Here is a 26,026-nt window from a genome sequence, read left to right on the forward strand (position 1 = left end):
AGGCAAAGTTTTCCCCCATACTACATAATGCCAGATACCAGAACTCAGAATATTATGTAACATTCTATGCTTCTAATAGCTTCAGGCAAGCCAGAACAGAAAAAGAACCACAGTAGTGGCTAGATACTCAGCTGTACAGTCACCACCATCACTAGTATTACTATTGGCAGGGCAGTTAGTGACCCCATGCCAAGCTCACTGGTACAGTAAGGATGCAAACAGGGTTAAGAATGGAATATGTAAATCATCATTCTTATAAAGTAAGTGCATTGGATTAGTATCTTATTCATATACGTATTTTACTTCTATTAATCCTCTCTTCCAAACTAAGGTGCATGTTCCTGAAGCACTATAATCATATATCCTATTACTATTTACTGTTTAACTCCACTGAGACTAATATAGTAGATTTAACACAGTGGACTTATTTCTATTTCTTATGTGTAACAGGGACAATATTTTATAAATTATTAATATGCCTTTCTGAATGCATTCACCTTAGCTAGCCTAAGCATCCTTCTGCGTAGGAGGAAAATTTTGGCTCAGTACAGAAGGAATGCAAAGAAGAAAAGCCTAAGTAATATTCAACTTCTGTAATTCAAAAATAGGATTTTGCAGAAAGACTACAGCCTTGCAAGCCTGCTACTATCTCCAGAGAGGGTTTTATAAATTTCTCAAGTCCTTCCTTGTATATACCAAGAGTCAAGCTTCTAGAACACAGCTCTTAGAGATGCCTAGTAGTGTACTAACGATAACCCTTCCACCAGAGTAAACTCAGAAGTGCAATGGGCTAAGGAGGAGGGATGTCTTGAGATTTACCTTTCCCAAGGTCTGGTTCGGGACCTTGCCAGAGAAAAGACCAGAGAAACAGTGAGGTGGCTTTAACAAAGAGCGACACAGAGGGGTCAGCCATCCAGACTAGGGTCAAGTGGGAGTTAGAGCCAGACCTCGTGAGGCTCTAGAGCATCAGCAGGACCAAGATAAGGCAGTCAGCCAGGTGATACCACTGGCTCTGACCGAGTGCACAAGTACAAAAGCCAGTGTACAAGTAACAACAGCCATAGACTTGAGCCACAACTGCCAGCACAAGTAGCAACAGGTGGGCATGGGACATCACCCCAGAGAGTAGCAGAGAGATGGACATCAACACACACACACACACACACACACACACACACACACACACACACACCCTGCAGATAGTGGAACCAGAGGATAAGCCTCCCAAAGATCTCAAGTCTTTCCTTTGGGTATGAGGTCACCAAAGCCATATCCTCCTTATGAACCATCATCATTGTAGAAAAAAGCAGAAGGCACAGACTATCTGAGAGACTGGGGCTTTTTAATCAACAGACTGATCACTCCTTCTCACCTGAAAAGACCTCAGGCTTTAAGCAGCGGTCACTGGACAAAAATCATTTAATAAGAATCTATTTCAATAGTTCTTTAAGGCAGGGATTACAAAACCCCCAACTGGCCCATCCATTTCCAGACACATAAATTTGAATTTGAATAGCTTTAAAGGAAACTTGAACTTTCCATTTAGCTATTGACCTCACTACTCCTTATAATCTCATAGCTGGTTCAGTGAGCTTATTTCTGTTACTTACCCTGACCATGTAAGCAATAATTTTGTGATGGTCTGCTTTAAAAATTTTAAGATGATATAGGTCTGTTTCTTTCTGCTGAATTTACATGTTGGTAAGAAGGAACGCACAAATTAAGAAGTTTTTAAAATTAGATGAACATCAGATTTCTTGGACAGGACACAAAATGCACAAACCATAGAAGAAAAAAATGATATATTGGACTTCATCAAAAGTAAATATCCCTGTTCATCAAAGGACTCCATTAAGAAAATGAATAAACAAGCCACAACTGGGAGAAAATATTCATGAGGTATATATCTGATAAATAACTCATATCTACAATATATTGGGTTGGCCGAAAAGTTTGTTCGGGTTTTTACATAAGAGCTTACGGAAAACCCCGAACGAACTTTTTGGCCAACCCAATACGAAGAAATTCTATGAGAACCAACAATAAAAAGATTTTTATTTTAAATGGACAGAACAATTGAGCAGATATTTCACAAAAAGAAATAACTGAATAGTATATTATGCTATAGCAGGAAAATGCAAATTAAATCCAAAATGAGATACCCGTTCATACCCACAAAACTGGCTAAAATCAAAAAGACTACAAAAACAAATGTTGGTAAGGATGTGGAGCATTTCTATAGGAGCACAGAGTGATACAAAACAGTACAACCACTTTGAAGAACTGATTGGCAGTTTCTTAAGAAGTTAAATATACATCTACACAGCAACTTCTAACGTAGATATTTACCCAAGAGAAATAAAGCATATTATTCACATAGCCAAAAACTAGAAAAATACCAAATGTTTATCAACAGGAAAATGATCAAATTGTGGTACATTCATACAATGGAATAAACTCAGCAATAAAAAGAAACGCATTACTGGTACATACAACATGGAGAAAACTCAAAAACACTGTGTTAAGTGAAAGAAGCCAGACACAAAAGAATACTTACTGCATTATTCCAAAATATAACAGGGAGATCAGCTTGGTGCTTTGTGTCCACCTAGAGGGGTGGGATAGGGAGGGTGGGAGGGAGACGCAAGAGGGAGGAGATATGGGGATATATGTATATGTATAGCTGATTCACTTTGTTATAAAGCAGAAACTAACACACCATTGTAAAGCAATTATACTCCAATAAGGATGTTAAAATAAAAAAAAAAAAAAAAAAAATATATATATATATATATATGGGCAAACTTCATCTATCACATAAGAAATCAGAGCATAGTTGTGGGGGACGGAGTGGAAGACAGACTGCAAAGTAGCCCAGGGAACTTTCTGGGCGAATGGCAATGTTCTATACCTTGTTCTGGATGGTAGACACACAATTGTATACAATTATCAAAACATATCAAACTGGGGCTTCCCTGGTGGCACAGTGGTTGAGAATCTGCCTGCCAATGCAGGGGACACGGGGTCGAGCCCTGGTCTGGGAAGATCCCACATGCCGCAGAGCAACTAGGCCCGTGAGCCACAATTACTGAGCCTGCACGCGTCTGGAGCCTGTGCTCCGCAACAAGAGAGTCCGCGATAATGAGAGGCCCGCGCACCGCGATGAAGAGTGGCCCCCACTTGCCGCAACTAGAGAAAGCCCTCGCACAGAAACAAAGACCCAACACAGCCATAAATAAAATAAAAAATTAAAAAAAAATTTTTTAAATTAAAAAAACATATCAAACTAAGTACTCAAGATTTATACATTCAACTGCATGTTAATTGTGTCTCAATGAAAATGTATATTTATAGACCAACACAGTTCCATAGGGAATAATGATCATATTGAGAGAAAGAACTACTAACTTAGTAGTCCTGAAAAAGATTTTTTAATTATTATTTTTCATGACTATAAAAAAAACACAGACATAAATAATTCCAACAACATAAAAAAGGAACTAAGTAGGAAAGGAAGTCTCTGTGCAAGTGGAAAAGTGTAAGAGATTGAGTGACGAGGATGTCTATTCTGCGTACTTGGTCATTTTTTTAATGGTATCAGGAGAGTCATTTCAAAAACACTTTGATTTGCTCTAAAACCATAATATATTCATGGTTTTGTTAATAAATTGTTATTAAAGATTATTTTTTATAATATTTTTGAAGATTACATTTAATTAGAGCGTGAGGCTTCTCTCATCAAAGAAAGAGGGTATCGATACAAAATCGTAATTTTTTCTTCTGTAAAAAATACATATCGGAGGTGTACACGAAAACAATGGAGTACAGCTCATTGAATAAAGCAAATTTATGAAACAAGTTTCTCACAGTTGTTGCAAAATTTACCAACTTGAAGTATATGATGAACAGTAATAAAATGAATAAATAATTTGAAATGATAGGGACTTGCAACATAGCCCTGGCAACATTGTTAAACGGAGCCCATAGGGACTGTATAAACCTTTGGCAACAACTACAACAATGTAGATGTTAATGAAAGAGAACAGCCAAAGAGATCAGGAAGGAGAAAGTGCAATTTAGGAAGAAAGTGGTGAATCCAGATGAAGGGATTAGATGAAACAGGCAAATACGATTTTGCTCTTGGGGGTTATCCAGAGGCTCTGGGAGCCTAATAATCTTACATACAGTATGCTTAAAATACCTATACTGTAGGTACATATTTACATAATTATGAATAAAATTTGGCTAGAATGCTATCCATATTGTGTTAATCAAGTAATTCATCATTCCCTTTTTTGTTCAAAGAATTAGCAAGAGAACCCTAGACAGTTATTGTTTATAAAAGAAATACCTTAATCCATCTGGTCAGCACACTACTGTCTTGGAAAGATCTGACTAGGTTAGTCTGACAAACTCACACACCCACCACCACAAATCAAGAGGAATAAAGAATCCACATTCATAAATAAATATTAATGGTAAACTTCAGGAAAAATTTGGTAAGGGATTTCGTAAAGTCATTTCTATGCATTTTCTATAAGAAAAATACTGAAACATTAAATGGGCTAAAACTCCAGACAAGTCCAAATTTGGGTTTTTTTGCTTATGATTGCATGTCGATAACAATATATGTACATATTAAAAAAAGATAACCCACCACTGTTAGTTCATGGTAATACTAAACAGAATGATATAAAGTCAAGTATTATCTTTTTTTCAGTCTTTTTTAGCATCCTGCTAAATCTTCACTTTTCACCAGCAATTTGTTTATTTACTGCTATAGCTATAGACAGAATTAAACTATAGCTCCAAAGATATAGTGCTTTCAAAATCAAAATGCAAAAAAGCTTCACAGGTCTATCTGGAGGACAGAATAGTGGCTAACACTTGTTATAAACCCCATTCCTCCTACAGAGGGAGGATGTGCCATGTGCAAAATGGCCTATTTCAGTTCCAAATGTTGGCAGCAATCTGGACCAGTAGACCCAATTCCAGAGCCAGCAGTACCCAGGTCTTTTCACGTATCACATACTGACAGCTGAATCTGCTTGTGGTGCCTATGCCATACCGTGTTCTTCCTCAATACCTACAATGCCACAAAGACGGATTTTGTCCTTCAAAAACATTTGATCTTTTCTTTGAAAGTGCACTCCGTTCTACTTTCTCTAATTAAAAATAAGTCTCTCTGCAGCAAGAATGTAGAACATTCATTCTACACTTCCCATCGTCCTCTCTCATATTTTTATAGATTTATTTTACAAGTTCTCTCCATTTAATCCACTAAAATCTAAATGTATTCACTGTCCAATGGTCATCAATATCAACAGAGCATTTGATTTACTATTTTTCCTTGAATAGAGAGCCTTGTACCTGAAATTCTACATCTCAATTTAATGATTTGAACATTTCCTTCTGTGGAGTCATATCCCAACATACACTGTTGGAAAAAAAAAAAATAACAAATTATATTTTCCTTACCTACTTCTTCTACTACGATAGTGTGGAAAGAAAACAAAGCCTCCGATATCTCCCAGTAGTACACATTTGTTGCAGGGTTATATAATAACTTCAGAAAGTCTAAAAAGAGGTAGTTCTGCATTTGCACCTCTATTCTGTTTTCTTCCCATGAGAGGAAAGCTTTGTTACACACAGATGACTACAGTTTAAACATTCCGTCTAGTTTCTTCATGACAGCTAGGATAGTGTTTACTTAAAAGCAGGCCTTTTCTTGTCCATGCCTGTGTAATTAACATCAGTCCCGGAAAGTTTCAGAAATAAGACTGAGCCTGCAACTTTCCACAGCCTATCTGGCCTTTCCCCAACTTCACCCTCTGACTTTACTAATTTGCTGACCAAAATAACAAAAAGTAATCATCCATTAAATAGGTGGGTTCTCCCCACTGGACACTTTCCTGCCTGGTCAATGATTCACAGAGTGAACACTCATTTTTTTTCCATTAGTCTCTGAAACATGTTCTAATTTGGAAGTGTGTTATCAAAGAACAATTTAAATTACACTATTGTCACTGGAAATGCAACTCAATTATTAAAAAGTAGACCCACAGCAGCAAAAGGATGAAAGGTACTATGAGATACTTTGTTATAGAGAGGCAGCTATGATAAGGCTAATGAAATTTTTGCAGCAACTTGAAAAAAATTGACCTTTGCATCAGAGTCAGTGTTTCAGGTGAGTAGCAGTAAATACACATTTATTCTGAGCTCTTTTCTTTCCCTTTATAGGCCTGATTTCTTGCAAATTCCCATACTGCAACTTCACATTCCAACTCAAGTGCTTATATCCAATTCATTTCAACGTCAAAGAATTCTTAATTTTAACCCATAATAGCCTATGAAAAGTATAATTTAAAACAATGCCCTGTCTCTTCAGGATTATTTTTTATCACAGAAATTAGTGATGAACTTAAGGAAAAATTTGGTAAGGGTTATGGTAAAGGCAACTCAGATTTGAGTTTGAAATGTTAAAAGTCCAATTAAAATGACTTCCAACTTCTGACCCTCGAATTTTAAGTTAAAGAAATTTGGTAAAGTCATGTCCACATGTTTTCTTTCAGAATAGTAATGAAACATGAAGTGTTCTAAAACCCCAGACAAGCCCCAAGTTTGGATTCTTTGGTCTCAAATTTGGATGCAACAATCCCCCCTTTGAGACATCTTAAAGCAAATCTCCCCTTTACTTGGGGTATGATGTTTCCTCTCCTGTAGTGAAAAATCTCCTTGTTTTCATTTGAAAGGCAAAAACAGAAAGCCTAGAGTCACAGTGCTTTTCTAAGATGTTTGAATTAAATTATCTATTAAGTATCCTATAAAAATTCAGTCTGAACATCAGGGGATAGGAAGTATTAACAGAAGCAAAGTATTTACATTTCAACTGAACTTTTGAAAATGTCTCAGAAGGAAGGACAAACATGAATGATGGTAACATAAAATAAGCTGCCTCTCAGGAGTACTCAAACACTTTCAACAAATCTGTATTTATAGTATAATTAGCAATTTGATGAAATGTAGTAAGAATACACCAAAGTATATCAGTGAACATGTCCTCCTCCAAAATCGACAGGCTCTCAGGAAACATCCAGGTTCAACACTCAGTTACTAGGAGCACTGCCTCTCGTTGGTAGCATGCAGCAACCGTTTTTATGTGTCTTTTTTTTTTTTAACAATCTGTTAGTCTCCAGGAAGAACTCTGCTCAGTTACAAGTATATGTCAACACACACAACTCATAGTGAGGGTGTTCAGCTACCAATTACTGCCGGAAATTTAAATGAGTTCTAAAAATATAGGTTATATTCTGCTCTAAAATACTTAATCTATTTGGCACTTTTTCTGGGACATTTAATGGTCCATCAGTACAATGTGTTAGACTAGAAGAACATAGAATTAGACATACTGCTTGCCTAGGGGATTCTCTATTTAAATAGACAAGCAAAATAGATCAAACACTAAAACACCAGTGAATGGAAAAAATAAAGTGGATCACTACCATTAAGAAGGAATATTCATATGACACAAATGAACCTATCTACGAAACAGAAACAGACTCACAGGCATAGAGAACAGACTTGTGGTTGCCGGGAGGCATGGGGGTGGAGGGAGGGATGGATTGGGAGTTTGGGGTTAGCACACACAAACTATTATATATAGAATGGATAAACCACAAGGTCCTACTGTGTAACACAGGGTACTATATTCAGTATCCTGTGATAAACCATAATGGAAAAGAATATAAAAAAGAATGTTCATATATGTATAAGTGAATCATTTTGCTGTACAGCAGAATTAACACAGCATTGTAAATCAACTATATTTCAATTTTAAAAAAGAAGGAATATTTATAAATCAGATACAAAATGCACAGCACAGTAGTAAATGACAGGATATCTCTCCGTAGCAAACTTCAGAGTACTAGAACTTCACGATGCTTTTTAAAAGGGAACTGTTTTGAAGAGAGAGTCAAGGATTGTCAGACAGATGAAAAAGAAGATGTCCTGGACACCCGTGGTTACAATAAAAAGTTAATTAAAAGGGAAAAGATAGTAATTTACTTTTAGCTGGAACTTAAGTAATCTTAGAAATCATTTAGTCTAATCCCCACCCCATACCCATTGAAACATCTTCCCTGAAATAGGTCATTTAATCTCTATTTGAGTATTATTAGAAGCATGTTTATTGGATGGATGGATGGATGGATGGATGGATGGATGGACAAATATTGCTTAAAATAAGCCTCTTAATTTTTGAATTGATTTGCTGAAAATGCTTTTCTTACATTGACTCAAAAATTTCCTCTTCCTAACTTTCTATGCAGATCCTAGTTTTGCCCTCTATAACAGTTCTGCCCAGTAGAAGTATGAGAGCCACAAATGTGAGTCACATAAATAATTTTAAGTTTCTATTAGCCACATTAAAAAATAAAGGAACAGGTGATTTTAATTTTAATAATGTATCTATTTGACCAAATATATCCAAAATATTATTACAACATATAATCAACATTAAAATATTGAGATTTTACATTCTTTTTTTAGACTGTCTTCAGAACCCCATGTGTATTTTGATACTTACACTGCATCTCAGTCTGTACGAGGAACATTTCAAGTGCTCAAGAGCCACATGTGGCCAGTGGCTGCTATATTGGACAGCTTAGTTCTAGACAATGGTTCACAAATTTGGCTGAACATCAAAATCACAGGAAGATTTTTCAAAATATAGATTCCTAGGATTCACCCCCAGAAATACAAACTTAGTTTAGGAAGGCCAGAGAGTATTTTTAACAAGGCAGTCAATTAACCACTGATCATCAGGCTGACATTTGGGCATTACTGCTCTAGAACAACACAAAATAAATCTAAGTCCTCCCGTACATGACTGTCCTTCAAATATCTAAAATATAGGGTCATATCTCCACTGTCTTTTATTCTCCAGGCTAAAAATTCCAAGCTCTTTCAACTGTTCCTCATCTGACATGGTTTCCAAACCTTTCAATTCTCAGGATGCTGTCCTCTGGATACACTCCAGCTTGTTTGCTTGATTTGCAATAGTGGAGAAGTACCATAGCATAGATAATCCAAATCAATCCTATCTGCCTTGGACATCTTTCTTAGTACGTTCATATGAATATGGATGTCTCTGCTAAATGGTGAATTCACAATACTTCAAACTAAAATTTTAAACTCTCATTGCCAACAAGTGTTCACGATGTCCAGGTTCTTCACCATGCTGCTGTTTCCTCTGTGGCACACTTCATCTTGGGATAGAGAAGAGCTCTCTCAGAATAATTCAGAGACTAAGTTAAGCAGAACTACCCTTTTTCAATATCTCTCAACCCTCTTACCTTTTCTTATGACTGGAGAAGAACGTAGGTGTTTTGATTTAGTACAAGAGCTCTTCAGCCTTCTTTAAAATTACATAAATATAAAATATAATAATGTCACCAAAAAAAATAAGATTTCTCACGACTAAATGGACTCAATTCTACATTACAAATATTCACTTACTGATGGTTTACTGAGCATATTATGTGTGCCACCACAACAGGCCAGGAGGCCACAAGAAGGAACAAGGCAGTCCCAAGCCTCAAGGAGATCACAATCTAGTTAGCAAGACAAGTAGATTCATGTGACAAATATTTATGGAGTTCTTACTATATGCTAGACACTTGGGTGATATATTAGTTAATAAAACATCCAAGAAGCCCTGCTCTTATGGAGCTTACTCTCCAGAGGGAAGAAAGAGGATAAACAATTCAAATGACAAATAAGTGCATTACATAGCATGTTAGATGGTAAATGTTATGGAAATTAACAGATCAGAATAAAGGGTATCAATAATACTTGTGGGATAGAAGACAAGTTGAAATTTTACTCAGTGGTCAGGGTAGGCCTCATTAACAAACTGATATTTGAGAAAACATCTGAAGAAAGTTAGTGGGAAAACATGTAGATATCTGGGAGAGTAGGATTCCAGGCAGAACAAATAGCCAGTGCAAAGGCCCTGAGTCAAGAGAGTGCCAGGCCTATTTAAGGAACAGGAAGAAGGCCAGTAGAGTTAAAGCCAAGAGCAAGGTGGAGAGCAGCAAATTAGGCCAGAAAGTAATGCGGTGGGGTGGGAGTGTTCATGTAGGTCTTTGTAGGGCATAATAAGAACTTTATCTTTGACTTTGAGTGAAATGGGGAACCACTGAATGGTTGGGGCAAAGCAGTGACATGATGTGAATTATGTTTTGCAAAGATCACTCTGACAATTATGTTGAGAACAGACGGCAGGGGAGCAAGAGGGTAAACAGGAAGACTGCTTAGGAGGCTATTGCAATAATCCAGGCAAAAGATGACGATGGTGTGGATCGGGGAAGTAGCAGCAAGGAAAATAAAAGTGGTCAGAGTTTTTATGTTAAAAAGAAAACCCTAGCTATAATACAGTGGGGTGGTTGTTTCAGTAAAGAAAGCTTAGAGAACACAGAAGAAGAAACAACAATTCTACCAAAGGAAAGATTAGTATCTTAGGTGAGTCCTGAATAATATGTAAAAGTTCACCAGGAAAAAGAAAGAGGAAAAACAATGCAGAGACGGAACTGGCACAGAGTTGTTAGTGGCCAGGAAAAGTATATGGCATGATCCTTTCCCTGGGGAACTTATAGTCTCAATAGAGAGACAAGACAGTAAATCACTTAAGACCAGAGTCCCAGGTGCCACTGGAATGAAAACTGGCAGAGGGACTATAGAGAGAAACAATCATGCCAGCAAGATATTCAAGAAAAGCCAAAGATGTAAGCAGGAAATGTAGGGAAAGTGACTGATTCATAAAGGACCCAAAGGACCACCCCCAAAGGTTCTGTCAACATTACCCTGGCCCCTAAACCACCATTCAAGGTTCCCTGGAATCTTATCCTTTACCACCAGCTCCCACCAACAGACCAAGCTGGTACCTTGCCAAGGAAAGCCAAGGTGACCCAGACAGAGCCAGGGAAAACAACTGTGCTGTTTTTCAGAACTTCTAACACTTCTCCCCACAATACATGACTCAAAATCTAAGCTAAACCTTTAATACACTTAAAAAGTAATGTGTGTTGGGGTGACTGTAGCGGAACTATGTTCTGAATCTTCTTTTGCTGGTTTTCTCTATGCCCCCCCCACTTCTGAACAGTGGTACAACAGGGCAGATTTTACCCCTTCCTCTCCAAACCGACCATTTGTTCTCATTTCTCTCTACCCAAAACCGCATGTCTTCTTCTCCCAAGTAAAGCCCAAACAACAAAAATAGAACAGGAGATGCTTCAGGGCCAGTTTCTCCCCCACTCCACTCTACCTTCACCTTCATCCCTGCATCACACGAAAGTCACCTTAGGTTAGCTCCTCCACAAAATCCAGCATTTCTACCAGGGAGCCCCTAAAACAATCCAAGGGAGCTTGATCTGCTGCTAAGCTAATTCCAAATAAAAACAGTATTTAACGTGTACTGAATGTTTAGTAAATGCCATACACAGTTTTATTCATATAATCTACACATCAACTCTAAGAAACAGTACTGTCATTATCTCAACTGAAGCAGAGATACGTTAAATAACAAGTTCAAGTTCGCACTAGTGAACAAAGGCACCAAGATTTGAACCCAAGATACCTAGCTCTGGAGTCCATGTTCCTAATTACTACTGCACATCAGTTTGAACTTGGAATTGTATCTATCATTTCTTCCCTTTGTCTAGACAGGTAGAGCGTGACCTTCCGAGCACTGGTTTGTTGTCCTCATTCTAAATTTTCTCTTTGAAGGGAGAGACACTTGGTTGTCTGGGTTCCCCATCCCTTCCCCAGAATGAAGACTGTCAGGAGGGTTGCCATCAAGAACAACTCAGCAAATACTTGTCCAAGGGCCCATGTCCAGTTCCTGGCAGCAGCCCTAATGGGAAAGGGAAGAGCTGTGCTCCACTTTTCTTCCCATCTATTCTCTCCCTAATTCTTCTTAATTACAGTGGTTTATATCTGAGTTTCAACAAATATGAAGCAAAAGTTACCATAACACAAATTTTCCCCTAAAAAATGAGTTTCCACATGACTGGCATCTTTCTTCAATGTCATTTCTAAACTAAAACTAGCAAAAGATGAAAAGTTTCATAAAATTGATAAAAACAATGTAAGAGGAATGCTCAAATGACACACAAAGGCACTAACTTATGATGATCTGATATAGGTAGATAAATATTTAATGAGAAAAATAAAAATTTGACCAAAATGATAAATACCTCAAAATAAATGATTTCTTATTAAAAGGTTAAGAGACAGTCCTCAGATATTTTTGCAAAACTAAGCAAACAAAAAACCCCAACCCTTGATTTTATTTACTTGTTCTTATAATTGGTTAATAGTTAAATGATTACCTACATTTTGTCAAATGTAGACTAGGACAAATAATTTTCATAGTTTCTATCTTCTTTAAGATAAAGTCCCAAATTTACTTTTTCACTATTTACAATTAAATTTTGGTTCCTGCTTTACCTCCCATAATAACTTATGTAGACATCTTCTTTCCTCCATTATACTGTATGTCCTATCCTTATACATAATAGCAGTGCAATAAATATTTGTTATATTGAATTAAAGTAAAATCAACAGGAGACATCACACCATAAGGCCTTAATATCTAATACCAAAGTTACCAGTTAGCACATGGACAATAATTATCTGAATTATGGACAGATAATAACAAGGACTCAGAAAAGCATAGGTGTCTGCAAGAACGCGGTCTGGGACCAGCATGAGGTGAATGAGCTAGTGGGAGATGGAATAAAGCCACAGAAAGGCCCTTCACTTCAGTTATTATCCAGGGTGCACTTTAGCCATGACATTCTAGATCATTCACCAGTCAGAGCCTGTCAAGACTGCTCCAGCTCCTCCCAAATCAAACCTAGTTGGCATCCTACAGATATCCCTGGCACTTTTGATAGAGAACTCTAGTAATCCTTGCCCCTGTCCATAGTTCTGACTACCATAGTGACTGGGTGCCAAACACCATGCTAAGTGCTATCCATTCTACTTCCAACATATGCATGCTTTCTAATTTTCCCCCTCAACCTCTGGATGAAACTTTTGGGGGAAGAAGGGGTGCATTTTTGAAAAAGAAGCACAATTGAAAAAACCCACAACTTGGTTTTATTCTGTTTGTTCTCAGAATGTTCTCAGAATGATGGAGAGAATCCCTTAAAGACTCATCATTTAGTATGAAGACTCTGAATTTACACTTAAAAAACTTTTAAGTCCCAAATGACTAAGATAACTTTAACTGGCTAGTTCAAGCTTCCAACCACTGAACAAATTTACCCTCATGCATAGTAGAAGGAGGGCTCAAAAGAAAGTTTAATTCAGTTACAAAATAAATGAACGTTAACGTTTAACATATACATCAGTTTCCTATCGCTGCTGTAGCAAATCACCACAAACTTAATGGCTAAATCAAAGCAAATTTATTATCTCGCAGTTCTAGAGGTTCAGAAGTCCAAAATGAATCCCACTGGGCTAAAATCAAGGTGTCTGTGAGGCTGAGCTCCTCCTGGAGGTTCTAGGGGAAAATCCATTTCCTCACTTTTTACAGCTTCTAGAAGCTGCCCACATTCCTTGGCTCAAGACTACCTTCCAAGTGCAAAGTCAGCAAGGACCAATCAAGTCTTTCTCACGTTACATTACATTGACACTGACTCTTCTACCTCCCTCCTCCATATTTAAAGGAGTGCCATGGCCATGGCCCTGGGTACATGGCCCTGTGGGCACCCCCGGAGTGATTCCATGAAGTCCACCCAAATAATCCAAAATAATCTCCATATTTTAAAGTCCACTGATGAGCAACCTTAATTCCTTCAGCAACTGTAATCCCCCCTTACCCCATAACATAACATATTTACAGGTTCTTAGGATTTAGTATGTGGACAGTTGGAGGACCATTATTCAGCCTACCATAATCTGTCCTTCAGCAAGATTTATAACCATCCCACAGGCAAAACACATTTACTCTATCCCAAAGTCCCCCAAAGTCTCAACCCGTTAGAATATCAACCCAAAGTTTAAAATCTGGTCTAAATCTTATCAATTCAAAAGCCCTAAATCTCATCATCTAAATCAGGTATAAATGAGACTTTGGGTATTGTCCATCCTGGGACACAATTTCTCTCACCTGTGAACCTGTAAAACTCAAGAAACAAGTTATCTGCTCCCAAAATAAAATGGTGGGATAGAAATAGGATAACAGTTATAGACATCCACACTCAAAAAGGGAGAAAATGCAAGTTAAAAAAATTAGACACCAGATCCATGCAATTTTGAAATCCAGCCAGGTAAACTGCATTTGGTTTTAAGATCTGCGAATAATCCTCTGTGATTCTTGGCTCCACCCTCTAGGCTCTAAGCTCTGTCTTCTGGGCTCTCAGTTCTGCCCATGAAAGGTGGCACATGTTTGCAGCTGAGTAGTTTAACCAGCCTGTTTCTTGCTTGTAGAATTTTGGGGACCCAACAACCTTCCTTCATTACATCTTCTCAGTTGCCCTTTCAGGTTAAGCCAGGAGTGTTATTGCTGGTATGGTTTTCTCAAGAACCTTGTGGGTCTCCCACATGCATCATAGAGATTTACTCCATTAAAGAACAGGTTCCTCCACAAATATTTCCTGGATAAATCCATCTCTATTACAGGTTTCCACTGAGATGTCTGAGGGAATACATGAGTCACAGGTTCAATTTCTTCAAAGTGCCCTCTATGTGACTGAATACTCTGACCTTACTTCTAAGGCACTAGCAAAAGGTTTTTAGGCCACACTATTGGCTTTCTCTCCTGAGTAGGCTTTCCTGCCAGTGAATCTCCTAATTTTAGCATATTTTGCAATCTGGATACGTTAAGAATTTCTCAAATATCAAGTTCTGGTTCCTTTTTGCCTAACAGTTCTTCTCTCAATCTATCTCTCTCCTTTCACATTTTACAATAAGCAGCAAGAAAAAGCCAGGCTGTACCTTTAAAACTTTGCATATATATCACCTCAGCTACATATCTAAACTCATGTTTACAGGTTTTGCTTTCTACATAACTGCAGGGCAGAATTCAGCTAAGCTTTCTGCCACTATATAACAAGGATATCCTTTCCTCTAGTTTCCAATAACATGTTCCTGATTTCTATCTGAGCCCTCACTAGCATTGCCTTTAATGTCCATATTTCTACAAATAGTCTGTTCATGACAGTTTAGGTATTCTCAAAGGTGATTTGGGTTTTCTTTACCATGTTCCATTTTCTCCTGAATCTTCACTAGTAGAATCGCCAACGTCCATAGTTCTACTAACAGTCTATTCAAGGCAATCTAGCCTTTTTTATCATGTTCCTCAAAATTCTTCCAGCTTATGCCTATTGCCCAATTTCAAAGCCACTTCCACTGTTTTAGGTATTTCTTACAGCATGCCGACTTCCATGAATCAAAATCTGTATTAGTTTCCTATTGCTGCTGTAACAAATCACCACACACATAGTGGCTTAAATCAACACAAATTTATTATCTCACATCTCTGGAGGTCAGAAGTTCAAACTGAATCTCACTGGGCTAAAATCAAGGTGTCAGCTATGCTGTGTTCCTTCTGGACACACTAAATGAAAATCTGTTTCCTTGCTTTTCTAAATTTTGGAGACTGCCCACATTCTTTGGTCGTGGCCCACTTTTATCTTCAAAGCCAGCAATGACAGGTCTAGTCATTCTTCTTTGCTTCACTCTGACACTGACTCTTCTATATCCCTCTTCCAGATTTAAAGGACCTTTGTGATTACATGAGGCCTACCCAGATCATCCAAGATTTGCAACCTTAATTCCCCCTTGACATGTAACACAACATATTCTCCGTTCCTAGGCTTAGGGTGTGAACATCTTTGAGGGACTATTATTCTGCCCACCACAATATATCTTGTATAATGATAAATTTTCAATTCTTCTGTATAAATATGATCTACTGTGTAAACTGATCCGTGCTTTCTTTGTTCGCTTCATTTCATATCATAACGCTTACATTTCCACTACTCTGGATTTCTTCCATTTTCTCAAATGCACCATGCTCATTTCAGGTCAGGATCTTTGCTCATGCTATTTCCTTTGCCTGTGTTACTCTTCCTTTCTGAATCCCCACAGCTCCTCTTCCCCAGACTACTCTTATTTATCCTTTGACTATCAGCTTAAATGACTCTCCTTCAAAGACAGTTTCCTTGATCCTGTGACTCCCTAAACAAGAATGTAGATTCCCATTACATCCTTAGTTTCTCTTCATATCATTTATCTTAATAGTGATTAAATTATTATCTGCGTAATTGTTTGTTTAATGACTATTTTTAAGGCACTATGAAAGTAAAGTTCTAACTTCATTTGTTATAGGCCTAACACCTAGCAGAATAGGTGCACAAAAAAATTCTTCATAACATTAATTTTATAATTTAGGGTACTGAAGCTCATAGAAATTAAGTAACTTCACCATAGAAACACAACTAATGAAATTCCACTTGGGTCTAACTGGTTTCAAAGCCCGTCTCTTAGTCATTGTGTTATTCTATTCTAATGCGGCATCAAAATGACCATTGTCTCTAAGTCCACAGATACTCTCTGATTTTCATACTGAAGAAAAGTACTCACTGCCACCTCACTTTCCTTAATGCAGTTACCGTTGCCTAGTGAAGCCAATGACTCACCACCAAATGCCCAATTTCATTCCTGTTTTCAAATACTGGCATAAAGTAGACTTGTGAACATTTTTTTTTCCTTTAAAATCTTAAAGTTCTTTAAAAATAATTACTAAATATTTATTTCCCAATGACCAACTCAGGGAAAAAAAATATGCTTTGATTTTATCTACTTCTCTCGTGGGGATTAGTGACATTATAAAATCTGTGAACACCTTAGAAGAAACTTTATTAAACCAACAGAGGAAACTATCTAGTTTGGGAACCTGGTCAGACAAAATGTTAAAACCAAAGATGTAAAAATCATGTTAGAAAGTCCTAGAACTATGCTTCTGTATACTCTCATTCTTGGTGTCTCATGTACAAAGAGGAAAGATTATTATAATCATTATCTTGAAGAATATTCCCTAGACTTTAAACAAGGTTGATAGACTTCTATTTATAATTGCACTAGCCCTTAACATTTCAGGATTCTTTACAACCTTTCATAGGTCTTTTGACTGTCAGCACCTGGTCCTCTATTTTTTAAAACCATAAGTGTATTTTTGTGGCTATCAGTCAGATTGTAGCTAGAAATACATGGAAGATCTTGATATGGATTCCAAACTGTTGCCTGGTCACTTTTTTCTTTTGAAAAGTATTATAATTGGCACAGATCAAAAGCCGCATATATCAACAGATGATCTAATTTAGCATCTTATTACTTCAATTTCCAAAGCAACTATAAACCAAATTTCAACAACAACAAAACAATTTTAGTGATGATATATATGATAAAAATCAGGTATGACTTTGAAATACATTTCTACTTGCTTTTATTATACATATGTAATAAATATAATAGTTATTAAGTAATAGTAGATTCTTAGTGCACAATAATTTACAAAAACTATTTAGTTTCTAAAAGTACTGAATTATAAACATATTAACGAAAAATAAAGAGAAGAATGAACTAGCCAAATGGAGAAGCAATATTAAATGAGCAAAAATCATTGGGAAATTGTATGTTGAGATTTCTTTAATTTAAAGATAAGAGACAAAAGAAGATAGTTATATTACTGCACAAGAGATTTGATGGTTCAAAAAGCTCTTCCATCTATTTGGAACATATCTGATAGTACAAAGTAACTTATCTGATAGGTTTATGTGAAATCTGAGAACACCTCACAGGTTTGTAATGTGTTACTATTCCTGCTATGCCATTTTGAAGACTATACAAAAATATCCGCAGCACCCTCAGTTCACTATAAAACGAATCCATAAAATCTTCAGAGGCTGAAAGCTTTTGTCTCTCTAAAATCCATGTAATCCCAGTGAGGCCCAGAACTGACTTCTTAAAAACAGTTTCCACATTCTAATAGCAGAGAAAAGACCTTTCCAAGGTAATGCAAAACTATCAAGCAGGGCCAAAGGTCTACATGTTGTCAATTTTATAATCTAAATCTGAGAATAAGAGAAATCATTAGAGCATAATAAACACATCAGTAATACATGCCTACTGAGAACACAGCAGGTAGCAAATACTTGCTGATTGATTGGCTATATGAAATAAGGTGCATAATTTGGCAAGAAATAAAACTTTACATCTCCAAATCTCGTAAACTATATTTGTCAGGTATTTACTCTGTCTAAATATTGTGCTTGGTACCAACAAGGAAACAAAACAATTCATCAATGTGCACTGATATGTAGTAAGAATGGCCAATTCATTCGCAGCACAATGCCTACCTTGAAGAACTGGCAATTTAAATAAAAATGAATACTAAACATTTCTTATAAAAATTTAACCAGGAAAAGATATTGGTGCCTTGACACTATTTCCTAGAAATTGTCGAGCATCAGAGCATAAAATGCACAGTCCTGAAGGTTTCTATTTGTGACAGCTCAGACGGTCTTCAGAGAAAGGCAAGAAGAACACCAATATAATTTAAAGGACCTTTGGAAATTTTAAGGGCACTTCAACGCCATTTGTTTATCAGGAGCTTTAGCTTCTGTAAAGCTTTCCAGTTAATCAAATTGGCAGCCCTGAAATAATTTTCTTTCCAGCTCACAGGGATTGAAAAATCAGAGATTGAAAAAAAAGGAGAAGAAGAAAAAGAGAAAAACAGAAGCTTAACTCTAATAACACTTTTATTCCGCTCTGTGAATTTTGCTGACAGTCTAAGTCTTATTTCCTTTATTGGATTTGGTCATTGTTTTTAAAGGAGTCAATATCCAAATCACACCCCCACTCCCCACCAAAAAAAAGAACTTTAAGTAAATAAAATATTATCACGAATATCCCTCACAATAAAAGCATTTAGTGGGCTCACCATAATTAAAACAGAAAATTGCATTTAACTTATTGTAAGAGTAAACTTGCTTTAAATAAATGCAACACATGTCAATTTCCTCCTTTTCCAACCGTAAGCTTTGGTGTTACTGCCCATGGTGACACATACTGGCTATACCACGCAACAACACCACTACAGAAACACTCAAGTTTTATTTTATGCCTATTTCTTGGTGGCAACTTTGCTGAAGTGGTTTTATTTTGCATATCCAACTCTTTAGTAATTATGAGTTGCAATTTTTTTGAAGCCACAGCACCGAAATCACAAAAGGAAAACTGGGTGGGGTGGGGAGAAGATGCTTTAGTCAGTCCATCAAATATGTTAAACCAAATTCCATTTCTCTTTTGCCTTCATCTGTACTTTACCATATGTGAAACTAGTCTTTCTGTATGTGTTTAGCTACCTTTTAGAAGCTCATGTTACAGCACCTTCCCACAAACCAAGCAATCTTCAAAAGGGTTGGTAAATCAAAGCTGAAGGATCAATGCATTGGAATTTGCTTTGACTACATAACACACCTAAATATAAATTTAAATGTAGACACTTGTGCATAGCCAAAGTCCACTGACTTCAAAAAAAAGTTTTAAAATCCTAAGTACACGATTAATGGTGAGACAAAGTATACTTCTGAATTAACATTTATTTGAAATATTTTCAAAATAATTTTTAAGAGAATATTATTTCCTTTCTCCTGTCATTGATGGAGAAGAATCATTATCTTTCAGTGAGGAATCTTGTCTCAAATATAGTGTTTGTGACATACAGTAGTTAAAACTATTGAAAGATATTAATTTTTCCACAAAGCTACCCACATGAAGAAATTCCTCTGCAACTGGACACCACTGTACCTGAAACTTTCAGAGAGCAGTGTCTTAACTAAGATTAAGCTACCCTATTCCCTACCTAAATCAAGTTCACCCAAATGAGGCGTTTGTGTTATAATTCATTGTTACCCAGGCTCCAAAATCAACCATCTGCCATCGGAGTTTCTGTACAGTAATTAAGGGACTATCCATTAGAACTGGCAAGAGTACAAAGTAAGAAAGAGGAGGGGGCGGGGGAAGAGAGAAACCAAGCCACTTAAAAAGAGATGGAAGGTGTGTGTATTTCACACTGACCCCTCCACATCTTAGCTCAGATGTCATCCATGAGGCAAAACAGAAGTTTGGAGGAGGGGTCAGGCCAACTCCTCCAGGGGTTATCCCAACTGAAACCGCACTGGGGACTGAGCACGCGCCTCTTACCTTGGAAAAGAAAGGCTTTCGTCCCATTATGTAGCCCGGGGACCTGGCGCACTCCGATCGTGGACTCCCCAAGTCCTAACTCCGTTAAGACGTCAATCTGTTGGGAGGGGTCCACACCAAGCCCCCAGACTGGTGGGAGTGGGGGAGGGAGGAGGAAAGAAAGAAAAACCTCCATCAAAATACAAGTCTCTTCCTCCAAGGCAGCAAAGAATCGCGTCTTAGAGACAATATTGGAAACGGACAAGAGGCGACTCCCTCCGCTGCCTTACCTGAGATCAGCAATCAAGCTTTAAAGAGCGGAGCACCCAGTCCCATGTCCGTGACCTACTTTAAACCCCTCGCGGTGCAAAGTTCCCCTTGGCCCTCAGACCCTGGACTAGGGGTGTGACCCGCCCTGCGGTCTCCAAGACAAGCACAGAAAAAAATCCAAATCCAAACCCACCCCACCCCTACTCCAAGCTTCCCACTCCAGAACTACTTCAGGCGGAGGAAGAGCGAGGCGTCCCCAGGCTGCTCGGGCTGCCCCGAGGCGGGGGCCATCCCTTCTCCCGCCCCAGCTCTGAGGCCACTCACCTGCTCCGAGACCGAAGAGCAAACAGAATGTTCTCAGTAAGACCCGAGACTCCATGGTGTGGATCTGCTCAGTCCATCGTCTCCCTCTTTAAAAATAAAAATCGAAGAGGTTCTTGGAATCAAGCGGGGAAAAGAGCGTTTGTCTTTCCTGCCGCTGCCTTGGATTTACTGATTAGTAAGAGGAGTACGATTTGGCTGCCTAAGAAAAAAAAGGGAGGACCCCCCAGGCGCGGGCAGAACTTAGACCCTCCAACGCGCACATCATTTCCCCACACAGAACCCAGGCGGCGGGGCGCGGGCTGGGAGGGGGCCGGGAGGGAGGGGTCGGACTCGCCGGGGGCTGCTCCGCCGGGGAATTAGCTCCGGAGCCGAATCAAAGCAGCCGAAGGCACGCACACCCGGAGGAAGGGAGGCCTCCCCAAGAAAGCCGGGGCTGGGGCGGCCCCGCACCCGCCTGTCTTCCCCCGCGCCCGAACCTGTTGTAAAGGCAGAGACAATGGAGAGAGCGCTCGGAGACACGCGGAGGAGAGACGGGCTCCTCGGAGAGGGAGGGGCGGGCCGGGAGGCGGGGAGAGAAGGAGAAGGGAGGGAGCCCGAGGGCGAGGCGCCGCGCCCCGTGTCCCTCTCCCGCATGGACTCCTCGGTCTCCAAGCCCCGTCTAGCGAGCCCCGGAGCCGTTGCAGCCTCCGCCCTCCTTCTCCCTCTCTCGCCGACCCCGGCAATTCCAACCTCCTTCGGGATCGAAAGATTCTATTTCAAGGTGCTAAGTTGATGGGCGGTCTTTGCTCTCACCCCGCGATTTCGGGCGCCTGTCTAGAAAGACGGAGAGAGAAAGGACCACCCAGTCGCAGAAGGCGAGGCTAGAAGGAGACGCACTCGCCCGCCCTTAAGGAAAGGAGGGAAGCCCGCGTACAATCGCGCAACCCCGGGGACTAAAGAGGGGACTCCCTCTCGGGGGGTTGCGGAGGAAGACTGCTAAGGCAAGCTAGACTCCCGTGGTGGGGCTGGAAGTAGAGAGAAACTGGCGGAGACGGTTGGCGAGCCTGGGAAGCCCTGGGAGCTCTGCGGGAGAGGTTCCCTAGCCGGGGCGGGGCGCTGGAGAGCTTCCCCCGCGCGGAGAGCGCAGGGGAGAACTTAGCCAGGAACTGCTGGACAGCTCCGGGACCTCGCGCGCCCCCTGCCAAACACAGCGCCCAGACCCGGGCTCTGGTTCTCCAGGACAGCAAGAGGCAAGGCCAACAGAGTCAGCGTGCCTGCCCATGCCGAAAAGAAGAGATAAAAGATGATGATAGATAGATAGATGATGATAGATAGATAGATAGATGATAGATAGATAGATAGATGATAGATAGATAGATAGATAGATAGATAGATAGATAGATAGATGATAGATAATGACACACAAGGGGGATGGGGTCGAGGGGCGGAGAAACGAGCAGAAGACTACTACGGAGCCTGGGCAAGAGAGAAGAGCCACCCCATCGTTGACCACACTCATGCAGGCTCTACCCACCCTTCACCATATGCACCGAAACCATAACAGTGAGGTTATTTGAGATCTAATTCTCAGCAGGCAAAAAGTATACTTGAGGTTAACAGCATATAGTATTCTATACCCCTTAAATTTTGAGGTAAATTTTGAATAATGACATTAAAGTCCCATATTGAAAAAGTAAGTTTCAAAAACGATTAAATTGTTAATCTGTACAAAGATCAACTGAGTTTCTTAACTTTCCATCCAAACAAGTAGATGCCGAATTCTCCAAAAGGATCCTACACAGCTAGTTACCAAAATACCTACTGGGTAGAGTCTGAGGCTCCAGTAGAGCAATATGTACTATATTATACTATGATGGGATGAGGAGAACATATTTAGCTCTGTCCTTGGAATGTTTAAGGGAAAAAATTTAGAATCTGGAAGCTTTTCCAAATTAAGTTTTAATGCTCTCTCCTTGTCAGTTTTTCCATTTGATTCTATCTGTAATTTTGTAAACTTTGAGAAATATTCCAGTATATATATATGTGATGAAATATTGTTTTATGTAACTTTGTAAATTTGCAAAACTACACAAAATGAAATTAATGTAATTGAATTGAATTAATTCAAAGGAAATTATTCACCATGAAATTAAAGATCTTTCTATAGCAGTACAACCAAAATAATGAACTGTAATAAGTATCTACAAAAGTTACATTAAAAATTGAAACATAAAATGAGAGGGAAAAGTAAATATACATATGCACACATATTTACATGTAGAAGTTCTCCTAACCTACTTGCACTCAACCAAATCATAGAATCAGGGGTACTCGCCAATCTCTGACTCTCACCTATGACATGCTGAAAGCTGGGAGTTAGTAAACTTGTCACATATGCTTATGCTCCCTCCAGAAGAGTAGTATTTTGTATCCAGAATTATTCCAGTTGAACCTGCTATGGTAAATATGTGACCTAATTAAATTTATGGAAACCATTAAAATATGAGTACAGAGAAGAGCTGTTTCCATAAAATGGAAATGCAAAGCTTTAGAAAACCAGAATAAAGGTGAATCATTGTATTATTTAGGGCAGAGGTTCTCAACCTTAGAGCTATTGACATTTTAAGGTTGGATAGCACTTTGTTAGGATTGTCCTGTGCCTTGTAGGATGATTAAAAGCATCCCTGGTCTTTACCCACTAAATGCCAGTATTTTTAATATTCCATTTTATTTATATGTCTTATAACTATATCATTTTGTGTAGCTTTTTAAATTTCTGTTGTAGGGAATACAATATACATACTTTTCACCATCTACTCTAAAGTCCATGTGTTACTTCTTGAACTGGAATGTAGAAATTTTACCACCATATTGGTCCCTTTATCCTCACCCCTTTAAGTTGTGATTGTCTTATGTACTAAACAGGTCCTTTATACAACGTTAAAATTTTTGCTTTCAATCATTGTGATAGGTATGATAATGCTCTCTCCCCCAGCACACACACACACACACACACACACACACACACACAAAGGAACACAACCTTGCCAATACCTTGATTTTAGCCCAGTGAAATCTGCTTTAGACTTCTGAACTACAGAACTGTAAGATAATAAATTTCTGTTGTTTTAATCACTAAATTTGTGGTAATTCATTTCAGCATTCACAGAAAACTAATATAAATACTAACCACATAAAGTTCAGTCAAAATGGTAGACTCTGCTGACCCTGAAAGAATCCTCTTCTATTCATAAATACATCACAAAGCTAAATAAAATTTTCAAGATTTTTTTATTCATAGATGAACTTTAAATAAAAAATGAAAGAAAAAAATTTCCAGATGCTAGGGGAAAACAGAGATAGCTGAAAATTGGCAGAAAAAGGAGTAACTCATGCAATGATTGGGAGAGGGTAGGACACAGGGTTTCGGACACAGTAGGGGCCTTAAGACAATGGGGTAGGATTTTAACATCCACACAAGAACTGGAAACAATGAATTATGGCCAAAGCCAGAAGATGTGAAGATGTTACTGATCCCTCCAATAAAAATAGGGAGATATGAATGATTATATTACACATACATACACATATATTTTGCACAAATTGGCCCAAGAATTGACAAGAATGCTTGCCAGCTGTGCATGATCATAGGTGGAAAACAAAGTCACCTGTAATAAATGTCAAATCTCAAGCCTTGGCACTTGTAAGCACATGGTCCAAAATTACATCTGCACTGGTATAAGAAATTATAAAATCAGAAATGAGAATAAAACCCCTAGAGTCTCCTGAAGAAGCAAATGTAAAAATTCCATTAAGGGAGCTTCCACAACTTCTGGCATATAAGAGAAAAAATTCTGATGAAGATATAATAACAATAATTTCAATAGTAATAATAAATTGCATTGAAGTAAAATACCATGAAAACGAGTCAGGAGACAAACATACAAAAAAGAAAAAAGAGAATTAGAATCTCATGAACTCAGAATATCAGAAAAATGTGATCAAAAAGTATTAAAAAATATATTTTAAATGATTGGAGTTTTTTAAGGAATAGAAAAAAATAATGAAGGAACAGAACTGTATGAGGAAATATTAGGCAGATTTCAAAGGAAACCAAAAGGAACTTCTAGACACAAAAGAATATTTAAAAAAAAAAATTTTTAAACACTGGCTAGAAAAAGCAGCAGATAAAATAGAGCTGAAAATTAGAGAACAAAAAAATCTGGGAATAAAATATGAGATCTGAAGATATTATTGAAAATCTGGCAAGAATGATACAAAGATGGAAAATGTGAACAGTGTTACAATTAGAAGATCCAAACACAATTACTTAGAGATGTAAAATAAGAGACTAGAGAGAATGGAAGTAGATAGTGTTATTGGAAATATTTAAACAAATAAGAGTGAAAAGCTTTCAAGAATTAAAGCATGCATGAGAATCTAATCCTGGGTGAGATGGAATAAGCACACCCCAGCCTCTCTCTCCCACTTAATGCTACCAAACCTGGACAGAATGCATGGAGTATTTGAGGACTCTGAAAATTAAGTAGTAGCAGGCAAATTGAGAAAGAAGACCAGAGTTTGAAGTACCACCATAGTGACAGTGAGTAATTCTAAGAAATACACCATCACCCAAGTCACAGACTGCCTCTGGGTGGTACGCACATGAGATAAATCTGAATACACTACAAAGTCTTTGAAATCTCTCCAAAGAAGGCTAGTCAAAGCTGACAGTCTATACACAACTGGGCCAATTGCCTGCTTTTTTAAAATAAATTGACATTCTCCCTGGTACTTAAAATTCATAGTACTTACCATATTCAAATGTTCAAGATATAATCTGAAATTATTTGGCATATGAAAAACCAGGGAAACTTCAACTTACATAAGAAAAATAAAATCAACAGATACCAATGCCAGGATGACAAAGATGTTGGAATTATCTGAAAAAGACATTTAAAAAGCTATTAAAAATACTCCATAAAACAAGGGCAAACACTCTTAAAACAAATAAAAAGATAGAAAGTGGCAGCAACTAAATAAAAGATATAAAAAAAGAACAAAGTGGAAATTTTAGAACTGGAAAGCATAATAACAGAAATTTTTTTAAATTTAAATTTTAAATTTTTTAAATTTAAATTTTAAATTTTTTTAAGTCCGAAACATTTATATTAACATATTTCCATACAGATAACCC

At 38.1% G+C, this 26,026-nt stretch overlaps 1 protein-coding gene across 1 annotated transcript in view; it reads right to left on the reverse strand.

Annotated features, from left to right (window-relative positions):
- Nucleotides 1-21,407, reverse strand: part of NELL2 (neural EGFL like 2) — a 367,245-nt gene extending 345,838 nt beyond the window's left edge. The window contains exons 1-3 of the mRNA XM_059935715.1: nucleotides 21,327-21,407; nucleotides 20,851-20,936; nucleotides 20,278-20,406 (exon numbers count right to left, since the gene is read on the reverse strand). Of these exons, the coding sequence (XP_059791698.1) occupies nucleotides 20,278-20,406; nucleotides 20,851-20,905 (184 nt within the window). The 5' untranslated portion in view covers nucleotides 20,906-20,936; nucleotides 21,327-21,407. The remainder of the gene's footprint in view (nucleotides 1-20,277; nucleotides 20,407-20,850; nucleotides 20,937-21,326) is intronic.
- Nucleotides 21,408-26,026: the final 4,619 nt, after the last annotated feature.

The sequence above is a fragment of the Balaenoptera ricei genome, chromosome 10, assembly GCF_028023285.1.
Source record: "Balaenoptera ricei isolate mBalRic1 chromosome 10, mBalRic1.hap2, whole genome shotgun sequence".
Taxonomy (NCBI): domain Eukaryota; kingdom Metazoa; phylum Chordata; class Mammalia; order Artiodactyla; family Balaenopteridae; genus Balaenoptera; species Balaenoptera ricei.